This window comes from Staurois parvus, unplaced genomic scaffold, assembly GCF_062004578.1.
Source record: "Staurois parvus isolate SC_StPar_1 unplaced genomic scaffold, SC_StPar_1.0 ptg000363l, whole genome shotgun sequence".
Lineage (NCBI taxonomy): Eukaryota > Metazoa > Chordata > Amphibia > Anura > Ranidae > Staurois > Staurois parvus.
In genome coordinates this window covers 751465-763253 of record NW_028318159.1, presented here as the reverse complement: position 1 = coordinate 763253, position 11789 = coordinate 751465, and the positions used below count along the sequence as shown (strand labels likewise).

The following is an 11789-nucleotide window of genomic DNA, read 5'->3' as shown; positions in this document are numbered from 1 at the left end:
CATGAAACAATGGCACAATCCTTACTGTATATAACCAAAAAACTAAGTGAAAAAATACAACATATATATATATATATTAGAAGATAAAATAGTAGAAAAAAGATTAATAGTGACATAAAGTAAATAAATATATATATATATATATATATATATATATATATATATAATGTATATATAAAATAAAAGCCACACCAAAAAAAAAATAAACAATATTATATTTTTAAGTAAAGATAAAACAAATCAAGTCATTAAAAAAAACAAGTTCAATCAATAAAGTGTTCATTCAGTGAACCCTCATTTGGATAACGAAAAAAAAATATGTGCATCTGTCATCAATTCCTGTGCAAAGACATCCTCCACCATATATCTGCTCACCTCACGCAGTGTGACCGCACATTATACAATGTTACATCTAACTGCACTTTTGGCCCCATATGGACTCAGAAGATCAGCTTGCTGAATGACTCCAAAGTAATCTCTCTCCTGATGAGCGTCTTTGTATTAAGCATATTCCTCATTACAAAGAACTCCACATAGCACTTTATCCTTTTATACTTTTATTCATCAATTAATCATAAGAAATACATTCACGGTCCGGAGGTGTATTTTGCACCAGGTATGATGAAGATCCAGCGATGATTAAACACTAGATGGCAGTAACATCTCAGCAGCAGAGTCCTGCACAGGATCAAACCAGACACCATCCGTAATGTAATGCCAGGCAAAGCACGGGTCCTCTTAATGAATGCTATTGCCTGCTGTAATGTCGTTCCAGGAGCCGCTTACAGAGTACTACAACCTCTATCCCAATGAATGGCAACGTCATAACGTCATCTGCACACTCCTCTCTGATAAAGCACTATGTGGAGCTCTTTTTTAATGAGGAATACGGCCGATACAGGAGGGAGCTTACTTTGGAGTCTTCATTCAGCAAGCTGATCTTCTGAGTCCATATGGGACCAAAAGTGCAGTTAGACCGTAACATTGTATAATGTGAGGTCACACTGCTCCCGGTATACACTGACCCCTGTACTGCCTCCTGTAAACACTGCCCCCTGTATTCACTGACCCCTGTATACACTGCCCACTGTGTACACTGACCCCTGTACTGCCCCCTGTATACACTGCCCCCTGTATACACTGCCCCCTGTACTGCCCCCTATATACACTGCCCCCTGTACTGCCCCCTATATACACTGCCCCCTGTACTACCCCCCGTATACACTGGCCCCTGTACCGCCCCCCATATACACTGCCCCCTGTATTGACTGCCCCCTGTACTGACCCCTGTATACAGTGCCCCCTGTACTGACCCCTGTATACACTGCCCCCTGTATACACTGACCATTGTATACACTGCCCCCTGTATTGACTGCCCCCTGTACTGACCCCTGTATACAGTGCCCCTGTACTGCCCCCTGTATACACTGACCATTGTATACACTGCCCCCTGTATACAAGAGTATCCCCTTGACAAAATCACATGACTAGTGACAAAACGCGTTGGGGAGGAGTGCGCGAATGACATCATGACGTTGCCATTCATTCGGATAGCGGTTATAGTACTCTACAAATGGTTCTTGGAACGACATTACTGCAGGCAATAGTATTCACTAAGCGGGCCCCGTGCTTTGCCTCGCATTACAATACGGATGGTGTCTGTTTTGAGCATGTGCAGGACTCTGCTGCTGAGCTGATACTGCCACCTTGATAATCCCACTAACAGTTGAGCGTGGAATATTTAGTAGCCAGGAAATGTCACGGATGGACTTATTGCTCAGGTGGCCACCTATCACGGGACCACGCTTGGAGTCACTGAGCTCCTGAGAGCGACCCATTCTTTCACCAATGTTTGTAGAAGCAGTCTGCATGCCTAGGTGATGATTTTATACACCTGTGTCCATGGAGGGGATTGAAACATCTGAATCCAATGATTTGGAGGGCTGGTCAAATAATTTTGGCAATATAGTGTGTGTATTTATATGTATATATATATATATATATATATATATACACACACACACACTCTCAAGCAGCCCATAGAGGGAAAGGGAAAAAGAAAGAGGAAGACCTGAGTGAGAGCTGGGGTGTGACATACTTGGCCCACAGGCAGTGGTCTGGAGACCTGGTTTGGATCCTCAATCTGCTATAGTGCAGTCAAGTACAGAAGTAGTGCGGGGCTCTCTTATTGGACAGCCTAAGATCCTCTGCACACACTGGGATAATAAAACACACTGTATGACATCTTACATACCTAATCTGGTTAAAAAAAGACCAACAGAGAATAAAAAATAGAAAACCTCCATATACGCAATCCTTTACACACAGTTGATCCAGAGGAAGGAAAAGAAAACCCAGTAAAGAATGATCCAATTTGCTCCAGTAGGGGAAAGAAAAATTCTTGCAGGTCCCCCAAGAGGCAATTGATATGGGGCTGTGCCCGCACTGCATGAGAAAACTTCTAGACTTGTCCAAGGGTTTAGGGAAGAGCTATACTTACCTTGTCCATTGATCCTCTGGAAAACCGCACTCCCCCAAGTCCAGTGGTGAACTGTTCCTCCTGTCCACATGCCCAGAGCCAGTCTATGTGCGTAATGATGTCAGGAACAATCCATTCACATGACTGCTGGCAGAAGAGTCAACGATCCATGTTGCGCTCCAAGGATCGGCGGATTCAATCATTATTATCACCCAAAGACAGAAATGAGCAGTTAGTGTTGGCACAGTCCCACTGCATGGTTCAAAACATTTTTTGCCCGGATTTCTCCTTTAAGGGAGGAGATTGTAGCTGAAGCCAGCTTGTGGATCTGTTCCATGATGGTCTGTGTGGCTCTCTGTTCCAGTGTCTGACAAAAGAAATACTGTTACATTTTGGCAGCCAATTTGTGCACCTTTTGTTCTCCTTTCACCGCAGGAGGTATACCGTTTTTATTTTGTTAAATAAAGATGGAGTCTGCCTGCTTTCTCCTTCTTCAATTGCCTCCTATGGAAAATATTTAAATTTTGTGCAGCTGACCCGTAAGTTTATACATAATGTACAAAAAAAAAAAATAGTAAAATGAAATGCTTTGGTCTGAAACTTGACTTTTCTTTAGATCTAGATCACTCAGACAAACACAAAGTGGGGGAATTGTCCTACAGTAATGGGACAAACCCGATCTGAGGAGCTTATGTGGATAGAAAAAAACCAAGTGCCAAATAATGAGTTCGTATAACCTTTATTCTTGACAATGAAGTCACAACTAGTAGAGAAATGATAACCAACATGTTTCTGGAGCCAAGAAATCCCCCTTCATGAGGGCTGAGGTTTTGGACTGTATTTGGACTAGATTTCAATCTCCCCATCTTAGGCTGAAAACACACAGAGCTCAACGGCTGTGTTGTGGCATTGCTAGCAATTCCACTGCATTTCTGTTCAATGTTGATATTTTGAATTGGAGACAAAAAATAAGTCTACTTTTTTTGTTCTAGGTGCAATGTGCACCCTTATTCAATCAGAAATTGCATTCGGCCCATACAGGCTTGATCTGTGTGGTGCAAATATGTCTCTATAACCTTTTTCCATCTTCCCTCTCTCTCTCAAACAAGACACTCGTTTTTTGTTTTTTTTTTTACTTCTAGATGCTTGCTCTCTCCCTCAGAAATTGTGGCTTATCCAATAAAGACTTCAGAAGTGAGGTGCAGATTAGTTTGTTTTTTTATTTTCAATTTAATACAAAAAGACATACATTTCTTAATTTCCAGGTACTCAGTAATTGAAGTCTATATTATGTCACGTTTTGGTTCACAGCTGTCATTCCCCGCCTACTGCAGCCAAGAAGGCCGCTAATCAGGCCTGATCTGCGTTTGATTAGCTGCAGTAGAGTGCTGGGCAAACATTGGGGATCTAATAGACCCCTGAAGTCTTCATAAAGGAGGGGGCGAGTCACCTACCCAATGTTATCAGATAGGGGGCATGTTAGCACCCTTACAATAGCAACACACTTCAATAAATAAAATAAAGTATTCAAACTAGAAATGGTAATACAGCAAATAAAATAAAGTATTCAAACTAGAAATGGTAATACAACAAATAAAATAAATAAATAAACATAGCCTTGTTACCACCACCACACACCCCAATGCAAACATGCAGGATAGGGCTCTCACATGTATGTAAATTATGACACATGTGAGACATTGTTGTGACCATCGGAGTGAGAGCAATAATACTGTAAACAAGCAAAAGAGTCATTTCAGGTGCCATGATTTCAACAGGGTAGTGGTGATAAAAACAGCCTCCTCCATGATGGGGCAACATGCGTTGGGAGTGCGTGGTCTGGATGGAGTCTGGGCTGAGGCTGTTCTTACCATCGCTAGCCTTGGGTTCTGTTGGATGTGTGGCACCTGCAATGGCTCTTTCCTTTGTTTGCATATATTGAGCTGAAAGAAGGTCCTTCCCCTGCCTGCACTCCTCAACAGTCCCAGACCGGGACTGTCAGGAGCCTGGAGCAGCATCCCGTATTTTTTATGTGTGATCAGTAATACTGTGCCATTATTCATAGTATACATTATACTGTTATAACTATAAAATATGTTTCTGCACACGTAACATATGTGATTCCACACTATAGTGTCATTGGGACTCTCCCTGATAATTGTAGTGTTTTGTGAAACCACATGCAACTAAAGCAGCATGATTATTATTATACAGGATTTATATGGCGCCAACAGTTTGCTCAGCGCTTTACAAAATGAAGTTAGACATTGCAGTTACAATACAATTCGGTACAAGAGGAAACAGAGGGCCCGGCTTGTTAGAGCTTACAATCTAGGAGGAAGGGTTGAGTGATACAAAAGATAATAGCTGTGGGGGGGTAGGAGCTGATGGAGGAAATAAATGGTAGTTTACTAGGTAGAAGCAGGATAGGCGTCTTTAAAGAGAAAGGTTTTCAGGGATCGTCTAAAGGTGGATAGATTAGGAGATAGCCAGACAGATTGGGGTAGGGAGTTCCATAGGATGAAAGAAGCTCAGGAGAAGTCCTTGAGGCAAGCATGGGAGGAGGTGACGCGGGAACTAGAGAGCAGAAGGTCTTGAGAGGATCGAAGACAGCGGTTTGGTTGATACTTTGAGACCAGCCTGGTGATGTAGCCGGGGGCAGAGTTGTGGATGGCTTTGTAAGTTGTTGTTAGTATTTTGAATTTTATTGGGCGAGTGGAAGCCAGTGGAGGGATTGGCAGAGAGGGGTGGAGGACACTGAGTGGAGGCCAGTGGAGGGATTGGCAGAGAGGGGTGGAGGACACTGAGTGGAGGCCAGTGGAGGGATTGGCAGAGAGGGGTGGAGGACACTGAATGGAAGCCAGTGGAGGGATTGGCAGAGAGGGGTGGAGGACACTGAATGGAGGCCAGTGGAGGGATTGGCAGAGAGGGGTGGAGAACACTGAATGGAGGCAGTGGAGGGATTGGCAGAGAGGGGTGGAGGACACTGAATGGAAGAAAGTGGAGGGATTAGCAGAGAGGGGTGGAGGACAATGAATGGAGGCCAGTGGAGGGATTAGCAGAGAGGGGTGGAGGACACTGAATGGAGGCCAGTGGAGGGATTGGCAGAGAGGGATGGAGGACACTGAATGGAGGCCAGTGGAGGGATTGGCAGAGAGGGGTGGAGGACACTGAATGGAAGCCAGTGGAGGGATTGGCAGAGAGGGGTGGAGGACACTGAATGGAGGTCAGTGGAGGGATTGGCAGAGAGGGGTGGAGGACACTGAATGGAGGTCAGTGGAGGGATTGGCAGAGAAGGGTGGAGGACAATGAATGGAGGCCAGTGGAGGGATTGGCAGAGAGAGGTGGAGGACAATGAATGGAGGCAAGTGGAGGGATTGGCAGAGAGGGGTGGAGGACAATGAATGGAAACCAGTGGAGGGATTGGCAGAGAGGGGTGGAGGACAATGAATGGAGGCCAGTGGAGGGATTGGCAGAGAGGGGTAGCAGACACTGAACGGTTGGTAAGGTGGATGAGGCTGACAGCAGTATTCACGATGAACTGGAGGGGGGATAGCCTATGTAAAGGTAAGCCAAAGAGGAGGGAGTTGCAATAGTCGAGGCAAGAGATAACCAGGGAGTGAATTAGGAGCTTTGTGGTATCATTGGTTAGAAAGGGGCGTATTCTGGAGATGTTGCGGAGGTTGAGGCGGCATAATTTGGACAGGGATTGGATGTGGGCCTGAAAGGATAGTTCAGAATTCAGAGTTTCCCCTAGAACTCTGGCATGCGGGGATGGGTTGATAGTGGTGCTATGGATCCTGACCGAGAAATCGGGGGAAGAGGCACTATCATGTACCTGGGGATGGAGGCCGATGGAGAGAGGGCTTCCCTTGCCGCTAAATTCTGGACTCCCCTGAGAGTGGGACAGTGGGAGTCTGGCCCAAAGTTGCACAGGTCGCCTGTAGGAGTGCTGGTTGGTGGTCCACTCAGAAGCACAGCTGGTGCACAGAGATAGGTCTGCAGACTGGAAGCTCCTGTGCGTGGCATGCAAGCCATTCCGGGATTTGGATGTTTACTGGGTAGTTCAACTGATACACTCCCACGGCTTCAACTACCATCTCTATGCCGATGACACGCAAATCTATCTCTCTACCCCTCACCTCACCCCTTCAGTCGTCTCCGCTCGAATCACTAGCCTTCTGAATGACATATCAGACTGGATGTCACTCCACTTCCTCAAATTAAACCTTTCCAAAACTGAGCTCCTAGTTTTCCCCCCCCTCCCCCCCGACCTCTCCATCACGACCAACAATGCCACCAGCAGCCCCACCCCACAAGCCAAAGTCCTAGGTGTCACTCTAGACTCCAATCTGTCTTTCCAGCCCCAGATCCAATCGCTGACAAATTCATGCAGACTCCACCTCCACAACATCTCCAAAATACGCACGTTCCTAACTCCAGAAACTACAAAGTAACTCATTCACTCTCTTATCATATCACGACGACTACAGTAACTCCCTCCTTGCCGGCCTACCCCAACACAGGCTATCCCCGCTTCAGTCTATCCTGAATCTTGCGGTCAGACTCATCCACCTTACCAACCACTCTGTATTCGCCACCCCCCCCTGCCAATCCCTCCACTGGCTTCCGATTGCCCAACGCATTAAATTCAAAATACTAACATTGACGTACAAAGCTATTCATAATACTGCCCCAAACTACATCACCGACCTGATATCCATCTACCACCCAAAACGCGCTCCTCGCAAGACCGCCTACTCTCCTCCTCCCCTGCCCATCTCCAGGACTTCTCCAGGACTTCCCCCATCCTCTGGAACTTACTACCCCAATCCATCAGACTGTCACCTACCCTCCTCACCTTTAGGCGCACCCTGAAAACCCATCTCTTCAGAGAAGCCTACTCCGCCCTTACCTAACTGCTGATCTCCTCCACTCCTCCTACCACTCCATGCCCCACAGCTATTTCCTCCTGTACCACTCTCCCTCTGTCAGGGCAGGGGTCGAGGAATGGACAGGCAGGCCTAACAATGTAACGCACTGGCTGACGACAACCACCACCCACAGACCGAAGTCCCTCAGGGCACGGAGTCTAAGTCCCAGGCTGCCCTTCACCAGGGCCCCTGATGGTGGGGATGGACTTGACGCAGCCAGGAACCAGGTCGCGGCCCCTGAGACACCTCAGCTGCGGTAATGGCCGCCGCCAATGGCGTGTAGCTGGTGGAAGAGACAAAAGAGTAGTCAGACAAGCCGGGTCAACAACAACAGGACAAAACAGTACAGGACAGCAGACGAGAATCACAGGTCACGAGCCGGGTTCAGCAACAGAGGGTCAGATCAAAGGAGAATACAAAGAATAGTCGAGTCACAAGCCGAATCAGATACCAGGAGAGTCACGAGAGTCAGAACAGAGTAATAGCAACACAAAGACACAAGACACAAGTGCAAAGAGCATGTGCGGGCCACAGGCTTATATGTCATCAGCCACGCCCCTCTGGGGGATGGACCACAGAGACCTGAAGGCATAAAAGGATTCCCACCATGCACAGCAGAATCCAAGATGGACGCCAGCACATGGAGTAACATAACCTCAGGGAAAAGGTAGGACCTTGACACCCTCCCTCCTAGATTGTAAGCTCCAAGGAGCAGGGCCCTCGAACCCCTTGTGTATTGTATTGTATTGTATTGTTACTGTACTGTCTCATGTATTGTCTCCCATTGTAATGTACAGCGCTGAGCAAACTGTTGGCGCTATATAAATAATGTGTAATAATAATAATAATAGTTTAAGCCAAGGTCAGGTACCAGGTGGGAATCAGAGCGGTCATAGTCAGATGGGATAGCCGAGGTCATTCACAAAGGAGGGAGAGAGAGTATCCGTAAGCCAAGCCGAGGTCAGATCAGGGGTAAGCAGAGTAGACAGGTCCAGGAGCAAGCCGAGTCGGTAACAGGAAATCACAAGTCAGAATCACAGGAAACAGGAACAGGGCACGGGGAGCTAGAGATCATCCAGCAACTAGAGGAAGTGATGAGCCTCCTTATAAAGGCCGTCTGGCATCAGACTGAGGCTGATGTGTACTTCTGCGGCCATGTAGAGTGCTGGTAGAAATGCCAGATCTTCCAGAACTCCTGCCGTGGACAGGACCCTGACAGGCACCCTGACAGGCACGGTGGGTAGAGGAAATATTATGAGCTCAGTTTTTAATAGATTGAGTTTTAGGAAGTGGTGTGACATCCAGTCTGATATGTCTGTTAGTAAATCCGTGATATGTGAGGAAACTGATGGGGTGAGCTGAGGAGTAGAGAGATAGATTTGTGTGCCATCAGCATTGAAATGGTATTGGAAACCATTGAAAGCTATCAGCTGACCCAAGGAAGACGTGCAGATGGAGAATAGGAGAGGTCCAAGGACAGAACCTTGGGGGACCCCGACAGTAAGAGGAGTAGGAGAGGAGGAAGTAGAGTTGTAAGTGACACTGAAGGTGCTGTGAGATAGGTAAGATTCGAATCAACAGAGAGTACAGTCACGGAGACCAAGTAAATAGAGGTTTTTTTTAGGAAGAGGGGGTTGTCAACTGTGTCAAAGGCAGCAGAGAGGCCCAAGAGTAAGAGTACGAAATAGTGACCGTTGGTTTTAGTGGTTAGCAAGTCATTCGTGAGTTTTAGGAGAGCAGTTTCTGTGGAGTGTTGTTGGCGACTGAAGGGGATCGAGAAGGTTATTCCTTCGAGAAGGCATTCTCTAAGCATGAAATGTAAAGGATTTTTGTTGCGCTTTAAGTGACCTGTACAGACCCTTTCTCTGCTGAAGGATATATGAAAATATTTTTTTCATTGGTAGAAGTCCCTCGGGCCACTGCTCCCCTTGTTCTTTGTTTGGCAACCCCTTGCTTATTAGGGAAGACTCAGTGGAGCACTTGGTCTTTTTTCTGACATCATTTTTCTTTAAGCCCAGAAAATGTCCATTACGGATTTCTAAGGTTCAGCTCCTACAGACTTCAGAGTTGTTGCAAATCAGGATTTGGTCTTTGGTGGATTAGTAAATCTACGATGTTTCATTCTCTTCTTGAGTCAGGTTTTTCGTTTGTAACAGTCATTGTCCTCATCCAGAGCAATGTCCCAGCTCCATTCTCAGATTCTCAGCTGAAGCAGAGCTTCTTCTTCCGGGATCCTCATGTAGATACCTTCAGTTCTGGTCGGAGGGATTCCAACTTTTTCAGTTCGCTTTTAATTTCATCTGACAAGAGGTTGTTCATGATCCTAAAATACAGGATAGCAAGTGTTTGGTGAGTTTAGCTATCTGATGAAGATCAACAGTCATGGCCGGCATCAGGATAAGGCAGCTTAGGGAGCCGCTTTAGGGCCACGTGATGGGGGTCTCTCAAGAAGTGCTGGTGCCGGCCCAGCCTATACCTTTACCTAGCTGAGCAAAGTGATGAGTGCAGGGGCGGACTGACAGCTCATGGGGCCCCCGGGCAATAGGGGATCATAGGGCCCCTGTGTCCTCGCCCACACCCAAAAAAGCCTATGAAAAAGCCAACGAAAGGTACCAGGAGCATCTCATGGGGCCCCCTACTGGCCCCAGGCCCTCGGGCAGTGCCCGAGTGCTCAAATGGTCAGTCCGCCCCTGGATGAGTGCCATGCACAGTGATGGCCGGCACAGCCTCGCTGGGCTATGTGAATGCTGTGAACATCAGCCACTGAGCTGCCTCCTCATTTCTACCTGCTCTCCTTCCTTCTCTCTCCCAGATTAGTGATGAGCGATATATTCGAGTTGAACATACGACTCAAACATAGACCGTGCTTGTGTTCAGCGAACACACGAACGGTAAGGGCGTTTGTTGGGCTGTTCGACCTCCACGCCCCACAATGCACTCCGCCCTGACAGTGCATTGTGATTGGCAAAAGCAACGCACCTGACCACAGGTCAATCATAGCACATGATGATGTCATAAGAAAGCGGGGTGATCCCGCCCCTTGTGACATCATCACAGTATTTAAGAACTGTCATTCAAGAACTGGCTGTGGGAGCCAGCCAGTTTTTGTCCTTTTGTTTGGGTTGGTGGTGGAGGCGGGCATCATGATTGACATTGAATCTACTTTGGGGGACATTTTTAACATTTTTGTTTTTAATAAAGGACTTGTCAAAGACTGTCTGCTGTCATTTATTACACTACATTTTTTTGTTTGTGAATGAGTAGCGGTACCATGTACCCCATACTCTTTCACATAGGGGGGTCGGTATCTGAAGTTGCCCTTGTTAAAGCCCCCTGCGTGCAGATCCCCACAACCAATGGCGGCCATGGTTGGAGAAGTGGCCCTTGTCCCCATCAACTTAGGGGGATCCCCCCTGCACATGTACAGTTCCGGCGATTTTTAGACAGCAGAGCTCAGCATGACTCGTGCAGCGGGGCGGCACTGGAGGGTGCTGGTGACGTCAATGCGCTTGGCGCCTGTTTCTAGTAGTTCGAAAAAGACAGGAGGATGAGGAAGGACCAACAGCCTGCCTGAGCCCAAGCCAGACTGTAGTGCCCTACAGAGGCTTGCATTGTGGGGAGGAGGAGGGAGGGGGTGGCGAGAAGACCAAGGGGGGTGGGCACCAAAATGCACCTTCGCCTGTGTAGACGAAATGCCTTGCACCAGCCTTGCCTGCAGTGATGGTCTCTGCTCCATATTGGCCAGGAATAGAGGTCTAGGGGATAAATAGGTCACTATTTCAACAACTGAAGTCAGAATATTTACAAGTTTTGGATGCAAACTGTCCCAGAATACGAGGTGTGTCTAAAAAGTTCGGTGAATGGTAGAAAACAAACAAAACAGAAGAAACAAACAAATGACCTTTATTGGTCTTCAAAGTAATCGCCATCCGGCACAAATCACTTGTGGCAACGTTCGTAAAGCTTCTGGAAACTGCCTGAAAAGGCCTCTGTAGGAATCAATCGCAGAACCGCTGTCACGCATTCTTGGATTGCAGCCATGCCCACAAAGCGTGCGCCTTTTATGACGCTCTTCAGGTGAGGTAACAGAAAGAAGTCCGTAGGTGCCAGACCAAGGGAGTACGGTGGATGATGCTCTTCAGTTGGGGAAACAGAAGAAGTCTGTAGGTGCCAGACCAGGGGAGTACGGTGGATGATGCTCTTCAGGTGAGGAAACAGAAAGAAGTCCGTAGGTGCCAGACCAGGGGAGTACGTTGGATGATGCTCTTCAGGTGAGGAAACAGGAAGAAGTCCATAGGTGCCAGACCAGGGGAGTACGGTGGATGATGCTCTTCAGGTGAGGAAACAGAAAGAAGTCCGTAGGTGCCAGACCAGGG

At 47.2% G+C, this 11789-nt stretch overlaps 1 protein-coding gene across 1 annotated transcript in view; it reads right to left on the bottom strand.

Annotated features, from left to right (window-relative positions):
• Positions 1-3679: 3679 nt before the first annotated feature.
• Positions 3680-11789, bottom strand: part of LOC149456349 (NACHT, LRR and PYD domains-containing protein 3-like) — a 36211-nt gene continuing 28101 nt past the window's right edge. Inside the window, exon 11 of the mRNA XM_089685139.1 lies at positions 3680-9736. Coding sequence (XP_089541265.1) covers positions 9649-9736 — 88 coding nt within the window. The 3' untranslated portion in view covers positions 3680-9648. The remainder of the gene's footprint in view (positions 9737-11789) is intronic.